The sequence below is a fragment of the Camelina sativa genome, chromosome 10, assembly GCF_000633955.1.
Source record: "Camelina sativa cultivar DH55 chromosome 10, Cs, whole genome shotgun sequence".
NCBI classification, from domain to species: domain Eukaryota; kingdom Viridiplantae; phylum Streptophyta; class Magnoliopsida; order Brassicales; family Brassicaceae; genus Camelina; species Camelina sativa.
The window spans coordinates 20,660,547-20,680,630 of record NC_025694.1 but is presented as its reverse complement, the minus strand read 5'-3'; the positions used below and the strand labels follow the sequence as shown (position 1 = coordinate 20,680,630).

Here is a 20,084-nt window from a genome sequence, read left to right as displayed (position 1 = left end):
CAAGATTTCATTTTCCGTGTAAAAGAAACATATATTCTCATGTGAGCACTTGCCATTCAAAGTCTTTGTTCAGTTACGAGGAAAGTGTCCATACTATATAGTACTCGAAATGTAATTCTACTCTCTCACTTTTTTTCGAGCTGAAATCATGTATACATTCGTGTTAATGTCTGCAATTAGCAATTAACAATAGCATGATATAGTTCGAAGGTCATCAGCCCCGCCCCCATCCATAAAACAGTCAAAGCATGTGTTTTATGCCACATGTTATATTCTATATCATAGTATTTATAGAATATAAATATTGGCCGTGAAAGTCATAGTATAACATTTCTAACTTTCGTAGTCATAGAAATGCACATCACATATTTTTAGAGAAAAATACTTAGGTTCACTCCTAAGGTAAACCCCTTTGTTCACTTTCTTCTTTTCAACCAATTAAAATCGTGTATAAATTATTTCATTTAAAAAATAAATAAAAAATTAAATTAAAAAGCAAAACAAATTAAGAAAACAAATTCTGTATACTTTTAATTAAGGAAAGTTAATTATTGGTTCGGTTTATATTTTACAATTAGAATGAAATTATGTCTCGGTTTGGGTTTACAAATAAGGTGATTAAGGTTTAGATTTTATAATTAAAACGAAATTATATGTCCGTTTGGGTTTACAAATAAAGTGGTTAGGGTTTAGATTTTATAATTAAAACAAAATTATATGTTGGTTTGGGTTTACAAATGAAGTGGTTAAGATTCATATTTATATTGGTTAAAATAAGGAGAAGTGAATAAAGGAGTTCATCTTAGGAGTGAACCCAAGAATTGTTCATTTTTAGAAGTCTATTGATTCACTTGTAATGAAGAGGAAGGTTACTGAGAAATGTGTGGGGTTGAATTTAGATGGGAGAAACAAAGCATCAATGATAGTTTTTTATATTTTCAACTTTTTGTATATGATGGTAATTAATTATCATACTTCTGTGAAAAAATTTGCAATTGATAACTATTATCTTATTAGTTTTAAATATTATGATAGGTGTTGATATACAAAATATATGAATATATCATTCTATTACAAAACCATCTTTCTTCAAACAACAACATTTGCCTCTATTTGGGCCTGAACGCATGCACAAGAATGGATCTTCCCCGCTTTTGCATATGTTGTTGCAGTCTTCAACAGTTACACATTGGCCTTCGAAGATGCATTGTTTTGCTGGAAAAAAAATATGAATTAACTCAGTTTTCTAAATATATTTTTTATATGAAGAAACAGAGATCGAAAATATAACCATTTGATTGAGGAAAAATGAGACAAATAAGTAACAGAAGAGAAGCAAGTTGAATTTTTTGTTCCGACATTATTATTGTATTTGTAGCTGTTTTTCTCTAAATTAATCTAAGTTTTTTTTTGTTTTTTTTTTCTGGTTTTAGAGCAATTGGTAATCTCCCTTTTTATATACCATTTGAGATTGCAAGAAGTCAACATATGATATCTCTTATAAAAGTCTTGCACAAATTAGGCCAGTTCTAATAGCTTAGTCAAAATTAAAATATAGAAATAAATAAATATAAAATTACATTGAATAGCACATAAAAGGTCCTCAATTACTCTAATATATCTTGTTTACTAAACCAAAACATAAATTTGAAAAATGACTTTAGACCCGAAATATATATTTTTTATTAAAACTGATGTCATTAATAGTTATGAATAGGAAACTCTATATAATAATCTGACCGGAATAGCTAGAGTAAGGAGTACAAATTGGTGCAAGTTTTCCTTCTTCTGTTTAGTCTGAGCCGTTGAAAGACGTTCTGATTTTGATTCTTTGTTTTGTGGTTCTGTAATTGGAAAATGGTTTCGCGGTTTTGTACTTGGAAAAGAACTAGTGTCAAAACTTGTATTGGATAATTAAATAGTAATGGATGTCTCTCTTCTAGTAGAGGCGAAAAAGAAGATAATTGAGGAGATTCACTTATGATCAAAATAATGGTGCAAAACATAAATAATTTAATCTGATATGTATAGTATTTTTTAATAGATATATACAAAAATCATAATTCAATATCAGATTTTGTTTTCTAAATTATAGAAAAAAATCTGAAATTATATATTGATACATGATCTAAACTTATACAATCCTTTTCATATAAAGAAATGATTAATTGTGTCACATTAAACAAATTTATCAATCTTATAACTTTATTAAAACAGTTTTGTTTTAGGGCAATTCTCACAAATAGCACAAAAATAAGTTCTTTTTCCAAATTTACCACTTTATCTCTCTAAAGTTTCAAAAATAACACATGTTTTAAAATTAAACCCTTATTTCTAAATCCTAAACCCTAGTCTCTCAAAATTATAAACTAAATGTAATATAGAGAACCCAAACCTAAGAAAACAAATTCTAAAAATTAGTTTAAAATATTGTAAATGTGTCTATTAGTGCTATTTTTGGGATTTGTGGAATGTATGTTATATATTCAATAAAACTTGTTTTAGTGCTATTGTAGGGTATTTGTTTTTTTTCTTAATAAATATGTTCAATCTAAATAAGAATCTTCTATATATTAGAGAGTTGTCTGCTTATGTGGTAATCCCATAATTTATTCTCGCATTAAAAAGAATATTACTATCCTTTTCTTCAAACACTTTCATTCATTTCAAATACTACTTATTCTTATTTACTTAAAACCAATTGATACACACATAGGATATATATAATATGTAATGTTACCAAATTACTATGTACTTTGACTCTTCTTTTCCAAATTTAAATTGAATTTTTCATTACATTAAATGCATTATTTTAAAATTATAAACCTACATAAATCATTAAATTATATGATTAAAATTCTTCCAACTTTATACTTGACAATGTTTAACATAGTAATACAAATATTTTTACATTGAAGAAAATACTATATAATATATATGGTTGGTTCTTGAAGCTAAATCACGCACGCTAATTGAAGAACCAAAACACCAAAAAATTCTCCAAAAAGGTCAGTTGAACAGTAAAAAAAAAAACAAGTTTGACAAATGACAAATACATTACGACGAACACATTTTCGGTGGATATCCAATATTATATATTATCCTTCTACTACTCTCTTTGTAATATTAATGAGCAGGTGCAACTCTATTCACACATACAATATTTGCATGGCCTCTTTTTTGCCACCTCCGTACCAATAGATGTAAATTTTACCAAACTAACGCATGGAAAACTATACGGTACTAAAAACCAGAATGTATGGTATCAAGAAAATCAAATGTTGTAAATGTTTGTTTTATATGGGCTTATTTGGCTTGATTCATGAACTGGACCTATATTGGTATGTAGTCTATACAGGATTCGGGTTGTGTAATCTGCAATGGTAAACCGACATAAGTTCTAGGATTTCACTATATAAAGGAAGCTAGGGTTGAAGAAATAGACATATTGCAGAAACCACATACACGCACAGAAGCTGTTGGTACGTTGGTCGCGGCTGTAGGGCACAGCGCAGGCAGATGCAGAGATCAAGGTTCTACAAGCAATTTAGGTGTTACTTGTGGGTAAATCAGAAGTTCTGGTTCTAGGTGGAGCTGTTGTGAGAAATAGGAGAATCAAGTAAAGATCTTCATAAGTGTTTCTAAGAGAAGGAGAAACAAGGTTGAAGAAGATGATTCGTGTAAGGAGTTACACGAACTTGTTAGGACAGTTGAAGAGCATCGTAAGCGATTTAGAGCTGCTGACAAGAACAAGGGTGAAGCTTTATGGCTTCACAGACTGAAATTTCAGAAAGTTTGAACATAGAAACAGTCATGACACAGTGTAAGGATTTGATAGGTGCTAGGAATTTCAGAGAAATGTCAGAGGATGGCATTAGAAGACACAAAAGAACAGTCAATGTTAGTTGTGTTATGTATTGATTATCAATGCATCAAGGTTGTAAGGGTTTCTTGAGATCTCAGATTCAGTTGTCTGAGTTTGTCTACAAGTGGGATTACAGTCATCATGAGAAGGAAGCTTGAGGGAGAGTCGCGAATCTCTTGAAGTTTCTGAAGATGAAGTTGAAAAATTCCTAAGGTGGACAAATATAACGATCATTGGGAGTTGCTGGTTCTACAGGAGAAGACAAGATTTTTTTTCTTCTCACGAAAGAATCAACACAAAGGGGATTTTGTGAGTTGGACCAAATGAAGCAAAATGTGGAGTTTGTTGTAAATGTTTGCTTCATATGGGCTTATTTGGCCTAGAATCAACACAAGGTGTGTAGCCCATACATGATCCGGGTTGTGTAGTCTGCAAGGATAAACCGACATAAGCTCTAGGGTTTCACTATATAAAGGATGCTAGGGTTGAATAAACAGACATATTGTAGAAAGCACAAACACGAACAAAAGCTGTTGGTACGTTGGTGGCGGCTGTAGGGCACAACGCATGGCATTGTACATGGAGCTTGAAGCTGTGCACAGAACCATGATAAAGGAGCATAAGCTTGGTTAGGGTCAATGTTCCAATCTACTAGGCTATACACACAAGCAATAAGAACTCTAAACACAAACAACAACCACAATAATCATATCCAACCAAGCCATAACATACACGTAAGTTGAGAACTGCATCGACTGACACACGCCTCGTGTCGACCGATGCACCTCCCCTACATCGACCGATGCATCGCGCCTTGCAACAACCGATGGAATTCTTCAATCCCTAGATGCATCGATTGATGCACTGTCACGATTGTTTGCGAATCCTCGTGACTGCATCGACTGATGCACTTCTTACATCTATCAATGTAGCTGCCCCTAGCGTTGATTCTTGATGCTGTCATCGACCCGAAACCGTCCTCCATAACCGTAATTCGTTCACAAACAACACAAAGACCAAATATACTTCATAGGAACAACGAAAATCACAAATAACAAGGTTCCAATTCACCAAATCACTGAGAAAACATATAAACTCGAAAATCTCATTCTCAGATAAGCGATGGTAATGCACTCACCTTGAGAATGACGGATCTGACTCTACAAGCACGAGAACACACCACAGCAAGCCCCAACACGCTCTCTAAACTCGGATCTCCACTCCCACAGAAGAAAACTCTCAAGAACTGCACCAAAACTCACCCAAAACTCAATGAAAACCTTTAGAACTTTTATTCTCTTTTTTCCTTCTTCACTAACGATCTAAAAAGTGGCTAAGTGTCGAGTTATTGGCTTACATACAAACCAAAAAACGCAACAAAACACGCGTTTCACTATAGTCGTTCCGCACAAAACGGACCATACATCGATCGATGCATATATTTTAATTGATTATTTTTTTATATATATTTTCAACAGAAATGATGCAATGTTAATATTTTATTGTATTCTGATTTGTGGGCGTTACATATATTTTAATTGATTAAGTTTTTTTTTATATTTTCAATAGAAATGATGCAATGTTAATATTTTATTGTATTGACAATAAAAAGTTGTGTTATTGAATTGTGATTCTGTTTAGATATTTTCAGGTTATCATAATTAAGAAAAGTAAAATATTCATGTTAGATTTTATTAAAAATATTTCATCCAAATTTGAATATTTATTCAAATGAATAATAATCAATTATGCAAATCTTACAAATAAAAGGTTAAAACACAAAATATATTTTAAAAATATTAATATATATACATTATTTGATATATACATGTTTTGAATTTATTTCAGGTTATCATGTATTTTCTACGTGACGTGAGACTTAATGGTTACCCTTATCCATTTTTTTTTTGTCAATCACCCTTATCCAAATTTTATGAGTCTAAAAAGGTACACACATGTCAAAATTGTTATTTTGACTAAAATTAAAGTTTTCTTTCTTTAGGTTTCTCATTTAGGTAGTGAATCTAATTATATTGGTAGTCTATTAAATAATCATTAATGGTTCTTTTTTAATGATAATTAATGTTTGTTATGACTTTACTTTTGATATATAAAGATGTTTTTCATCACAGCTTTCTTCATCCTCTTCAATCTTCTTTTTTATGAATAAGTACATTTTTAAATATCCTGAATTATGTAATCAGTAAAACAATTCAATCAATCAATTAAAAAAGCAAAATTAACATTACTATATGCTTGGCTTTACATTTTTAACATGGCTACTCTAATTAACTTGATCTGCGGTGCCCTGAGGTATTCGATGCAGTAAAGGTGGTTTCATTGTAAGGTTTACTAATACATTAACCGAAAAATCTTAAATTTCTTCTTCATAAAAGCAAGAGCAGAACTTTACTTTGTTATAGAACCAGCATTTTCAGACCCCTCCTCGACCTGCGGTCGAACCGGTAAACCACGATATACAGTGTTGTGATGAATATATATTTGTCAACCACAAAGATAGAAACATATACGATTCGACTAGGAAAGTTCTGATCATATAAATCATAATCGAACTAAACAGTTCTAACTTCTCTGTTATTATGTCAGATAAAAATAATCATACAAGTAAAAATGACAAAGTATCGATTCTTTTAAAGCTTACAAATGGCATATTTGACTAGATCCTTGCGAAGTGTCTTGCCCGATTGAGTCTTTGGTATGGAGTCTATAAATGCGACCTTTCTTATTTTCTTATATGGTGCCACCTGTTTATCATATTAACTAAAATCCATCACCTAAGTTACAAAACATTACATAACTGAATTGAGTTATATATATGGTCGTGGTCATAAATAACACCTGTTTAGAAATAAATTCGATAACTTTTTTCTCACTAAGATTGCTCTCAGGTTTTCGTGTCACGTAAGCCATCGGATATAGTCCTGCTTCTTTATCCGGAAACTTTTGTGATGCAAAGAAACAGATAAAAACTTTATATTAGTTTCAGTAACAGGAGCCAGAAATTTTAGTCATAGGAATCAGAATTTTTTTGTAAGAAAAAAGAAAAGAAAAATTATTATAATACCATAAAAATCTATACTAATAAAAAGTAGAAGCTATAAGCTCCTAAAAGCGTCCACCTAGGATTTTAAACCACCAATAGAGATTAGAAGAATAAGAAAATGTTGAATAAAAAACACGAAAACATAGGTGGTAGCAATCAGTTAAATATGAAAACGAGTTAAATTCATGATGATAAAATTGTTTGATTTTCTGGTGGTCAAAGAAATGGTTTAGGATATGTGAGGTCATCAGTTTAATTCGTCTCGCGTGGATGTCAAGTTAAATTCATGATTTTTTTTATCAGATTTGATTTTATAACACAACTGATTTTTATATTTCAAAAAATTGTGTATATGAAATTTAACTTTTTCCTTAATACTAATTTAAATTTTTTATAAGATAATATTTTACTACCGTCATCAATCATATATATTTTTCATCAAAATATATCAAAAAAAGCAGTGGACAAAAAAAACTAAAACCAGGAAGTAAACGGAATCAAAATAAATGATTTATTTAATTGTGGTTAACCTAAGTACCCATTTGATTGTCATTTTTATTAAGTTTTTGTTTTTTGGTTTGGTTGGTTAACACTTTTTTTTGATAACTCATAATAAATCCCCAGACCTATGGGGAGATCTGAGACTAGTTCTTAAGGAACGGGTCATAGCCAGGTTTGCAAATGAGCCGTAAGCAATAGACCCATACCCATATGGCCAAATGGATAAAGTTAGCAATTTTGCGATTGGAGAGAATCGATCATGACCTGGACCAACAGGGTGACTCTTCCACCAAGCTAGAACCACTAGCCCACCACCTTCTTGTTTGAGTTATGTTAACGAATTGATTGATATATCATTTATATCATTTTTTTGTTTTGTAAAATATACCAAATAATCTAAAAACTGGAACCAAGCTAAAACCAAACCGATTTACATCTGATTTTACCTTTTTATAAAACTATTAATTCATAAAACTGAAAAAACTAATTGATAACCAAACCGAATAACATACAATTTTTATATGGGTTTAATTTTTTATTGGGCTATATTAGGATAAGTATTTGATGGGGGTCAAAAATATTTTACCAAGGGGGTCAATTTAAAATTTTTATTAGAATCTAAACCATTTTTGAAAAATCATGGGTGTTAATTGACCCCCATGATTTTACATTGCCTCCACCACTAGTTAGTTTTGTTTCAGTAAATTCATCAGTTTGGTTGGTTTGGTTTTATGGTATAAACTGAACTATAAATTATAAAAGAAAAATTAAGAACTTACGGAATAACTGCTGCATCGAGAATTTCTGGGTGATTCAGTAGGAGAGCCTCTAGTTCAGCTGGAGCTACCTATTATATAATCCAAAACATTATGTGATTTAATTTTTGAAACATGGCAAACTAATTGTATTTATCCGAGTGGCAAAATGAAAATATGATTTAACCTGAAAAACATTGTATTTGATTAGCTCTATCAATCGATCCACGATAAAAAGAAATCCATCGTCGTCTACGTAGCAAAGATCTCCTGTTTTAAGCCATCCTTCTGAAGTAATAATTTCTTCTTCATTTCTAAAATAACCTTCAAACACAAAAAAAAAAATTATTAGAGTGATTTTTGTGCATGACTGTATGTTAGAACTNTTTTGGTGCGATCATGACAAAAAAACCTAGTACGATTTGATGGAGCATGTTTTATTAAAAAAATAAAATATTATATCTAATTTACCTTTGGCAATAGAAGGCCCTTTAAGCCAAAGCTCTCCCGTTTGGTTCACACCCATGACGAGGCCTGTCTCCGGATCCACAACCCTTGCTTCTGCACCACACGACAACAATCCCACCGCACCGTATCTCCGACTCTCCTCCACAGAATCTATTGAAGCTCCTGCACCGTTGGATTCCGTCAATGCGTAACCTTGATAAACATCAACCGTTGGATATTTCTCCATAAACCTTTCTGTAACCTCCTTGCTCAACGGTGCTCCACCGCACCGCACTGTTGTTAAGAAACTAACGTCGTACTTCGCCTTTATCTGATCCGCTTTGTTTATCATGGCTACTAAAACTGGAGGCACGAGAATCAGAGTCGTGGCTCTGTATTTCTCAACCGCCGCCAACACCTCGCCGAGCTCGAACCGAGGTAGGATAACAACGGTAGTACCTGACGTCAAAGTGGCCATAATAGAGTTGAGCAAACCAAAAGTGTGGAACAATGGAACAGTGCAAAGGAAGGTCTGTTGTGGCTGCTCAAATGGCTCCGCAATGTATCTCGCCACATGTGCTATTAGGTTCCCGTGAGACGAAATCACACCTTTGCTTCGTCCTGTTGTCCCTGACGAGTAAAGCAACATCGCTGTATCGTCTTTGGTAACTTGGTTTCTCACTCGTTGTCCACTTGGTTCTTTCTTCATCATCTCACCTAATATTCCAACCACTGCTCTCCATAAATCGGAGAAACTGATGCGAAGGTCCATGCGAGCATCTATGAAGGCAGTTGTGCCACGGTGTGTTTGGGATGAGATGAATGTGGTGACGTCGAGCGATTCGTTTATGGGAAGAGCCAATGGTTTGCGTTTACTGTAAAATGTGGAGTTTGCTTTGCAGAAACCATTTCTTGGATTGATCAGGGATGACAATATTTCGGAATTAGTCATTTTTTCAAGTTTTTTCAAGTTCAACGGTGGAGTGTTAAAAAAAGATTTTAAGTATGCTTTTAATTATAACAATTAGAAATAATGAAGTTAAAAACTTTTTTTAAAAACTGTAAAATGGTATGCTCCAATAGTAGATCCTAAATTTCTAATTTCTACTCTCAATTCAGAAGATAGTATATATCTAAACTTCAAATCAGAGATGTAGTACCATGAGGACAAGATTGGAGCGTCCTTGAACCAAACTCATCGATGTCTTTAACTTCCTGATTGGTGTTTGCGGTTGAGGTATCAGGTTGAAGTTGTCACCGGCGTCGCGTGGATGGTGATAACGGCGGATTAGAAACTGATTTCCGACACATCTGTTCTCTCAATTCGACAAATTGAGTCTTGAGATGAAAATCTCAGAGGAGGAGGATCGGCTCGAAGGAAACGAAAGAGAAGAAGAAAAAATCTTTGGTCAGATTTTTTTTTTTGTTTTGTTAATTTCTCCAACCAATGACAGAGCGACATATATACGATCCTAAACGATTCTAAAAATGCTTAACTTAGAATCGATTTTAGCATTATTAATGTGTTTTGATTTGTTTTTAATCATAAGCATTCCTTAACAATCGGTTAAAAATCACCGTTGAACTTGCTCTTAGATTGTTTTTGTGGATAGCTCTAAGACTGTTACAATATTTATATTAGAAAAAATAAGCTGACACAGACGGAAAGACCAATCAGAGCATTGAAGTGGGAGTTATTGGTTGGAAAATTTAATAGAATTTTAAAGATTTTAAATATTATGTATAATATGTTGTTATTAGATCAAGATTTTGTTAAACTCTGTTAAAGTTTAGTGTTATTAGTTTGTGATTTGTAAAAAGTCATTTAAAATATTGAAACGACCTGATCCATTTTTTTTTAAATAATAATAATAATAATAATAATAATAATAATAATAATAATAATAATAATAATAATAATTAACTACGATTAGTGGTCCCATACCCACTAGCCACCTAACCACAATCACAAAACAACAGCGGAATAACAATACCAATTAAATTACCAATAATAATCCATCATAGAATAACCAATATCCAATCCTAACCATTTCAATGTCAAACAACAAGAAACACCAAACCGGCAATCCTAGCAATGTTTCTAATGACCCAACTTTAGCAACCTTGCAATGCCAAACAACATCCAATCGAGTCCCTAGAACATCTTCCTCTTCATTGCCTTGATTCCACGGTCACACTTTGCTTTTACCTGCACCACAAACACAAATTGAAATGCATGAGTATTTGATAAATACTCAGTGAGGCAATCTTCCCATCTACTGGGCTATACACACAAGCAACAATAACTCCAATGTTTCAAACAATTAACAAACAAAACACACAAACCAGGAAAACGAACATCGTCACACTAGAAGGGAGGTGTCGACCGACACCAGCCTAGTGTGGACCGACACTGGCATTGGTGTCGACCGACACTACCCCACAGTGTCGATCGATGCCCATTTTTGCTGGTGTCGATCGACACTCCACCTGCAACTGCGATCCGCACGAAGCCGAGAGTCGAATCTGGCTTCCCAATCTCCTCCAAATCATCCAATACTCAAAACCCATGCCGGAAACATCATTAGGAACCTGTATAATCCAATCTCCAGCAAAAAAACACACAAAAACAACAACAAACAAGCAAGAACAAGGAAATCAAGGGCTTAGATTAGCCATGGTCATGCACTCACCTCTTTGCACGAAGATTCAGACCACTAGCAACGGATCCAACCCTCCTAGCAAGCTTCTATCTCCCCCTTAGCCTCAAATCTCCCAAGAACAGCCAACAATCTTCTCAAAAATCACCAAAATCTCAAGAACAAGGTTATTCTATCTTTTCTCTCAAAAACAAGAGAACGATGACAAACACAACTTGCCAAAACCCTCTTCTGCGACAAAACACCTAACTAGTTTGGTTTAATGGTTTTTCCTAAACCAAACCGGTTCAAATCGATAATTAAATCGATCTGATCGAACCAGAATAAGTGGTGTCGAACGACACCACATGAGTGGCGACCGACACCACATGAGTGTCGATCGACACCCACCCCCAAAACGCAGAGTTTTGGTTCGCGGGCGTTACAATTCTCCCCCACCAAAATAGATTCGTCCTCGAATCTCGAACAACTCCCAGTCAAGGACTCATGTGCTACCGACTCCACGGCCCACACTCCTCCAACTGATATACGAAAGGTCACCTCTAGGTGATAGACTCATGATCCACGCGTTATTTGCTCTCGACTTTTGGACTCACCTTTTTTTACTCACTGGCCCAAACCTTGAGTTTTTATTGGCTCCTCATCAGAATGAAGTCTGCATGCCATAATATTGGCTCCTCATCGGGCCTAAACCCGCATGCCATAATATATATAAGGGAGTCCAATACTCGTATTTCGGGTTGCCACCTTACAGCGTGCCCCTGGATCGTCATCCGAAGTCGATATACCAGCCATACTCCCAAGCCACAAAGTCTTAGAATATGACGGTACTAGGAGAACCTAAACTCCCCTAGAGTCGCGAGCAAACAATTCTGAACACGTCTGAGTCCTATCCCTAACCAGGTTCCCTTCCTGTGGCTCGCGTAAGACTACACAACGTCCTACCAACCACATATCCCCTCACTGGAATACCCCATGACCACACAAGGATCATCTCACTGCCCCACAAGCCGCCACGAAGGCCAAACAAATATCCTAAACAGGACCGCCACAAAAGCCAAACAAATATCCTAAATAGAACTACCACAAAGGCCAAATAAATGTCCTAACAGGACCGCCACCAAGGCCAAACAAATGTCCTAAACAGGACCGCCACAAAGGCCAAACAAATGTTCTCAACAGGACCGCCACCAAGGCCACTCGTCCCGAAGGACCGTCACGAAGACCATCTGTCCCAAAGGACCGCCAAGAAGGCCACACAATGGCTAAACAGCCAGCCACGAAGGCCACACAATGGCTAAACAACCAGCCACAAAGGCCACACAATAGCTAAACAGCCCGCCACGAAGGCCACACAATGGCTAAACAGCCCGCCACGAAGGCCACACAACGGCTAAACAGCCCGCCAAGAAGGCCACACAACGGCTAAACAACCCGCCACAAAGGCCACAAAAGCCCTCTCTTAGGCTCTCCGCCATCAAAAATGGACAAATTCTATCTCACATAAAACTTTCCATTTTTTAACACTTACCACATCTGGACACTTTCCACTTATAGAAATTCTAATTCAGGAAACGTTCCTCCAAAACACTGCCTTGCGGAAATTTTGTACCCTAAACACCACCTCATCTTGTTACTGAGTCGCACAACCAACCACCCCAAGCGACCGAGTAACAAGAGAGATGGGCTGGAATACTCCATTCCCGCTCCAGCCACGAACTACAGATGGGGCCAGGCTAGGCAAGCACAAGTTGTGGTTTGCTTCTCATACCACTTCTTAAACCTTGCCTTCATCCTCGCCTCAGGCTCCCAAGTCTGCTCCTCCACACCATCACAGTCCCACAGGACTCTTATCAAAGGAATCTTCTTCTTCCGAAGTTCCTTGATCCTCCTCTCGAGAACCCTCACTGGTCTCGCCTCCAAAGTCANCTCCAAAGTCATGTTGGGCTGAAGATCCTCAGGGATCTTAGCCAACACCTGGTCATCCTCACAGAGACACTTCCGCAACATAGACACATGGAAAACCTAATGGAATGCACGCATAACCTCAGGTAACTCCAGCCTATATGCCACTGGTCCAACTCGCTCAATCACTTTGAACGGACTTATATACCTCAGACTCAACTTAGTCTCAGTCAATGACCTGTTAGGACCCTGCAACATGGCCATCTTGAGGTACACTCTATCTCCAACCTGAAACTCAAGATCTCTCCTCCTCCTATTGGCATAACTCCTCTGCCGATCCTGAGCTTCCTTCATGTTCAGCTTGAGAACCCGAATCTTCTCCGAGGTCTCCTGAAAAAAATCTGCCCCGTACATGCTCCTCTCCTCCACCTGAGTCCAGCATAACGGTGTACGACACGGCCTCCCATACAAAGCCTCATAAGGAGCCATGCTAATACTCACTTGGTAACTGTTGTTATAAGCAAACTCTACCAAGCTCAAGTGATATGCCCAATGGCCACCCCAATCCAACTCACACATCCTCAGCAAATCCTCCAACGTCTTGATCGTCCTCTCTGACTGCCCATCTGTCTGGGGATGATAAGCTGTACTCATATGCACCTTAGTGCCCATCTCTGCCTGAAATGCCCTCCAGAACACCGAAGTGAACTTGGAATCCCTATCAGACACAATACTCGCTGGCACCCCATGCAACCTGACTATCTCCTTAACATACTTCTTAGCCAAGACTGCTGCTCCATCAGTCTTCTTAATGGCCAGAAAATGTGCCGACTTAGTCAACCGGTCCACAATGACCCAAATAGCATCAAACATCCTGGATACTGGCAAACCCACCACGAATTCAATAGTAATCATATCCCACTTCCACTATGGAATGGGAAGACTCTTCAGTANACTTGGTAACTGTTGTTATAAGCAAACTCTACCAAGCTCAAGTGATATGCCCAATGGCCACCCCAATCCAACTCACACATCCTCAGCAAATCCTCCAACGTCTTGATCGTCCTCTCTGACTGCCCATCTGTCTGGGGATGATAAGCTGTACTCATATGCACCTTAGTGCCCATCTCTGCCTGAAATGCCCTCCAGAACACCGAAGTGAACTTGGAATCCCTATCAGACACAATACTCGCTGGCACCCCATGCAACCTGACTATCTCCTTAACATACTTCTTAGCCAAGACTGCTGCTCCATCAGTCTTCTTAATGGCCAGAAAATGTGCCGACTTAGTCAACCGGTCCACAATGACCCAAATAGCATCAAACATCCTGGATACTGGCAAACCCACCACGAATTCAATAGTAATCATATCCCACTTCCACTATGGAATGGGAAGACTCTTCAGTAATCCACCTGGTACCTGATGCTCAGCCTTCACTAGCTGACACACATCGCACCTCGAAACCCAACTAGCCACGTCCTTCTTCATCCCGACCCAGTGATAGTACCTCTTGAGATCACGGTACATCTTAGTCGCTCCTAGATGAATAGAGAACATGCTCGCATGAGCCTCTCTCAGAATCTCCTGCCTCAACTCCTCATCCTTGGGCACACAGATCCGCCCATACACCATAATAGTACCATTAGCCAAAACCTGATACTCTGAGTCAACATCCTTTGAGGCATTCACCAGCCCCAAATCCGACTCCTGACCCAACCGCACTCTGCTCAACAGATCTGCTCGATCAGCTGTAACCAAACCCAACGGCTCCTGAGAAACCGCATACAAGCTCAACGCACTGATCTCTCCTACCAGAGAATCCATCTCCTGCTCCTGAGCCGAAGCCGCCCGCTTCCGACTCAAAGCATCAGCAACCAAGTTAGCCTTACTGGGATGATAGGCTATCTCAAGATCATAATCTGCCACCAGCTCCATCCACCGCCTCTGCCTCAAGTTCANACGTCTTGATCGTCCTCTCTGACTGCCCATCTGTCTGGGGATGATAAGCTGTACTCATATGCACCTTAGTGCCCATCTCTGCCTGAAATGCCCTCCAGAACACCGAAGTGAACTTGGAATCCCTATCAGACACAATACTCGCTGGCACCCCATGCAACCTGACTATCTCCTTAACATACTTCTTAGCCAAGACTGCTGCTCCATCAGTCTTCTTAATGGCCAGAAAATGTGCCGACTTAGTCAACCGGTCCACAATGACCCAAATAGCATCAAACATCCTGGATACTGGCAAACCCACCACGAATTCAATAGTAATCATATCCCACTTCCACTATGGAATGGGAAGACTCTTCAGTAATCCACCTGGTACCTGATGCTCAGCCTTCACTAGCTGACACACATCGCACCTCGAAACCCAACTAGCCACGTCCTTCTTCATCCCGACCCAGTGATAGTACCTCTTGAGATCACGGTACATCTTAGTCGCTCCTAGATGAATAGAGAACATGCTCGCATGAGCCTCTCTCAGAATCTCCTGCCTCAACTCCTCATCCTTGGGCACACAGATCCGCCCATACACCATAATAGTACCATTAGCCAAAACCTGATACTCTGAGTCAACATCCTTTGAGGCATTCACCAGCCCCAAATCCGACTCCTGACCCAACCGCACTCTGCTCAACAGATCTGCTCGATCAGCTGTAACCAAACCCAACGGCTCCTGAGAAACCGCATACAAGCTCAACGCACTGATCTCTCCTACCAGAGAATCCATCTCCTGCTCCTGAGCCGAAGCCGCCCGCTTCCGACTCAAAGCATCAGCAACCAAGTTAGCCTTACTGGGATGATAGGCTATCTCAAGATCATAATCTGCCACCAGCTCCATCCACCGCCTCTGCCTCAAGTTCAGCTCGGGCTGAGTGAATATATACTTTAGGCTCTTATGATCTGTAAACACATGTACTTTTGCACCATAAAGATAAGATCTCCAAATCTTCAGGGCAAAGACTACAACACCCATCTCCAAATCATGAGTAGGATAGTTGTCCTCATGCTTCCGCAACTGCCGCGAAGCATAGGCAATCACCTTCCCATGCTGCATCAACACACATCCCAAACCAACTCTGGATGCGTCTGTATAAACCACATAGGGTTCTCCCTGATCAGGCAAAGCCAACACCGTAGCAGTGGTCAACATCTCTTTCAGGCTTGCAAAGCCCTCCTCACACTCCTGTGACCAGACAAAAGGGACATCCTTCCCTGTCAACTTTGTCATAGGTCGTGCTCTGCTCGAAAACACCTGCACAAATCTCCTGTAATACCCTGCCAACCCGAGAAAACTCCTGATCTCCGTGGCGTTCAGCGGTCTAGGCCAATCCCTGATAGCCTGAATCTTCTCCGGATCTACAGANCCCAACCGCACTCTGCTCAACAGATCTGCTCGATCAGCTGTAACCAAACCCAACGGCTCCTGAGAAACCGCATACAAGCTCAACGCACTGATCTCTCCTACCAGAGAATCCATCTCCTGCTCCTGAGCCGAAGCCGCCCGCTTCCGACTCAAAGCATCAGCAACCAAGTTAGCCTTACTGGGATGATAGGCTATCTCAAGATCATAATCTGCCACCAGCTCCATCCACCGCCTCTGCCTCAAGTTCAGCTCGGGCTGAGTGAATATATACTTTAGGCTCTTATGATCTGTAAACACATGTACTTTTGCACCATAAAGATAAGATCTCCAAATCTTCAGGGCAAAGACTACAACACCCATCTCCAAATCATGAGTAGGATAGTTGTCCTCATGCTTCCGCAACTGCCGCGAAGCATAGGCAATCACCTTCCCATGCTGCATCAACACACATCCCAAACCAACTCTGGATGCGTCTGTATAAACCACATAGGGTTCTCCCTGATCAGGCAAAGCCAACACCGTAGCAGTGGTCAACATCTCCTTCAGGCTTGCAAAGCCCTCCTCACACTCCTGTGACCAGACAAAAGGGACATCCTTCCCTGTCAACTTTGTCATAGGTCGTGCTCTGCTCGAAAACACCTGCACAAATCTCCTGTAATACCCTGCCAACCCGAGAAAACTCCTGATCTCCGTGGCGTTCAGCGGTCTAGGCCAATCCCTGATAGCCTGAATCTTCTCCGGATCTACAGAAACTCCATCTGCAGACACAATGTGACCCAGAAAACCCACTCACGCTGCCAGAAACTACACTTGCTCAACTTAGCAAACAACTTCTGCTCCCGCAGATTCTCTAGAACTTCCCTCAAATGCACTGCATGCTCTTCAGGAATCTTAGAATAAACCAGGATGTCGTCAATGAAAATGATGACATACACGTCCAGAAACTCCTGAAACACGTTGTTCATCAATCTCATAAACGCAACTGGTGCGTTAGTTAACCCAAACGGCATCGCCACGAACTCATACCCATACTACGTCCTTTTACTTGACGAACAACACCGATGCTCCCACGGTGAAGTAATAAGACGTAAGAATCCTTAATTTCTTCCTCAGCTCTACTAGACTAATAATCAAGTATGCTGACATCAACTCACTACCACCCGGATATCCACACCTCTTGTCCTTCCAAGAACCTCTAGTAACTTGCCTCTTAGGGAAACTTCCACAAGATAGCTTATTAGAAAGTTAGCTTTTCGCTTAGCAATTCTCCACAACAAATCATCAATACGAGCGTAATAAAACAAACAAGTACCATGCGTTCGCACATTCTGATTCACCGCATCAAATGCTTTGCAAGCCGCCGACTCAAACCACTTGCCATATTTCCCTTAGCAAGCTTACCAAAACCTTGAATCTAACAACCTTGTCCATCTCCAATGAACATAATCCAAATCGTCGAACCGATTAGATTATCCTGCCATGAAGGCTTCTCGTAAACTTATGTATTTGGCAAACATGCCTTTCCCCGCTTAAACCTGCTGCAATTCCCCTTCCCGGGACTCCAGCACCACCGGCCTCATAATCCTGGTGCAACAGCCACACATTCATAACCGCTCCGGTCAATAAAACCCTGGCCCATTGGTCAACACATCTAAAACCCGAGATTAAACCACCGTCAATCTCTCAAGGCCTACAATAAATCCTTATGTTTATACTCACGTCCTAGGCATTGCTTGCTCCCAACTCTTCCACCCTTAGGTCGCAACCTTTGAGCCATACCGATCTCACTCTCAGATCAGCGTCTTTGAGTTATACCGTCTCACTCTTGGACCACAATCCGCAAGATCTCGGTATCAGGGGAACTACTCATCCCCTCGGGGGAACATAATCCCCTCTGCTAGTCTCGGAGACCCAGCCCCTCGAGCGGTATTCAGGGGAATCACAATCCCCTCAGGAGCAACAATCCTTAACGACTATAAACATATCCCGACCAAAAGTTCCTCCTGTGGTCCAAGTATAACAATGCAATGTTACACCTTCCCACTCAACTTCTCATATGAACATGGATTACCCATCAAACACAGAAGTATCTGATCCAACTGCATATGAACACCTATCTGCCCCTCTAGGCTCGATACCTCTCGAGAAGAATCTCGTACCGGTCATCTACAACTGCTCCATCCTCCTAACAAAAGATGGATAGTCCTCAATATCCGCAGCCCTCAGCTGCACCCCTCCTCATGCGGTACATTGGAGCCTGCACTGGTACCCCTCTCGGGAACCGCTCCCACAGCACGCCAACAGATCCGCCAAGCGATCATCTCGACCCTGGGCTCCACCTGCTGCAACCCCACACTTGGGTTACAGCACCCACGGAACGCTCACCGGCTAATCCCCTCTGGGACCTGCTGATATGCTTGCGATCCTACGACGTACCTCCTCGTGGAACTCTGGACCACACACTCGCTGGCCTCGGGAACCCGCCCCACCACGACGACAACAACGCCCATGTCCACGACCAACAACTCAAACACCTTTAACCACACAGAGCCATGTGCAGTGGTTAAAAGTTCCTCCTTCAGCTCAGGAGCGGGAATGGAGTATTCCAGCCCATCTCTCTTGTTACTCGATCGCTTGGGGTGGTTGGTTGTGCGACTCAGTAACAAGATGAGGTGGTGTTCGGGGTACAAAATTTCCGCAAGGCAGTGTTTGGAGGGAAGTTCCCTGAATTAGAAGTTGTTATAAGTGGAAAGTTTCCAAAAGTGGTAAGTGCTAGAATTTGTCCATTTTTGGTGGCGGAGAGCCTGGGGGAGGGCTTGTGTGGCCTTTGTGGCGGGCTGTTTAGCCGTTGTGTGGCCTTTGTGGCGGGCTGTTTAGCCATTGTGTGGCCTACGTGGCGGGCTGTTTAGCCATTGTGTTGCCTTCGTGGCGGGCTGTTTAGCCATTGTGTGGCCTTTGTGGCGGGCTGTTTAGCCATTGTGTGGCCTTCGTGGCGGGTTGTTTAGCCATTGTGTGGCCTTCGTGGCGGGCTGTTTAGCCATTGTGTGGCCTTGTGTGGTCATGGGGTATTCCAGTGAGGGGATATGTTGTTGGTAGGACATTGTGTTGTCTTACGCGAGCCACGGAAACGAAACCTGAATAGGGATAGGACTCAGACGTGTTCAGAATTGTTTGCTCGCGACTCGTGGGGAACTTAGGTTCTCCTAGTACCGTCATATTCTAAGACTTTGTGGCTTGGGAGGATGGCTGGTATATCGACTTCGGATGACGATCCGGGGGCGCGCTGTAGGGTGGCAACCCGAGAGACGAGTATTAGACTCCCTTATATACATTGTGGCATGCGGGTTTAGGCCCGATGAGGAGCCAATTTTATGGCATGCAGACTTCGGTCTGATGAGGAGCCAATAAAAACTCAAGGTTTGGGCCTGTGAGTAAAAAAAGGTGAGTCCAAAAGTCGAGAGCAAATAACGCCTGGAGCGTGAGTCTATCACCTAGAAGTGACCTTTCGTATATCA

General features: G+C 40.0%; 1 protein-coding gene and 2 pseudogenes across 1 annotated transcript; all 3 read right to left on the bottom strand.

Annotated features, from left to right (window-relative positions):
* On the bottom strand, positions 1,004-1,414 carry LOC109126988 (putative defensin-like protein 277). Its single transcript, XM_019231027.1, has 2 exons — positions 1,292-1,414; positions 1,004-1,215 (listed from the first exon to the last, which is right to left on the bottom strand). Exons 1-2 carry the CDS (start codon positions 1,359-1,361, stop codon positions 1,064-1,066), a joined length of 222 nt encoding a protein of 73 aa, XP_019086572.1. The 5' UTR covers positions 1,362-1,414; the 3' UTR covers positions 1,004-1,063.
* LOC104719479 lies at positions 6,517-9,549 on the bottom strand (annotated as a pseudogene).
* Positions 13,282-20,084, bottom strand: part of LOC104720546 — a 218,764-nt pseudogene continuing 211,961 nt past the window's right edge.

What these genes read in the sequence shown, in the direction of transcription:
- LOC109126988 (XM_019231027.1), bottom strand. Translation starts at nt 1,361, where the DNA reads ATGTCGGAACAAAAAATTCAACTTGCTTCTCTTCTGTTACTTATTTGT. An exon ending in CATTTTTCCTCAATCAAATG is followed by an intron (nt 1,216 to 1,291) that starts GTTATATTTTCG and finishes TTTTTTTTCCAG; the next exon opens with CAAAACAATGCATCTTCGAA.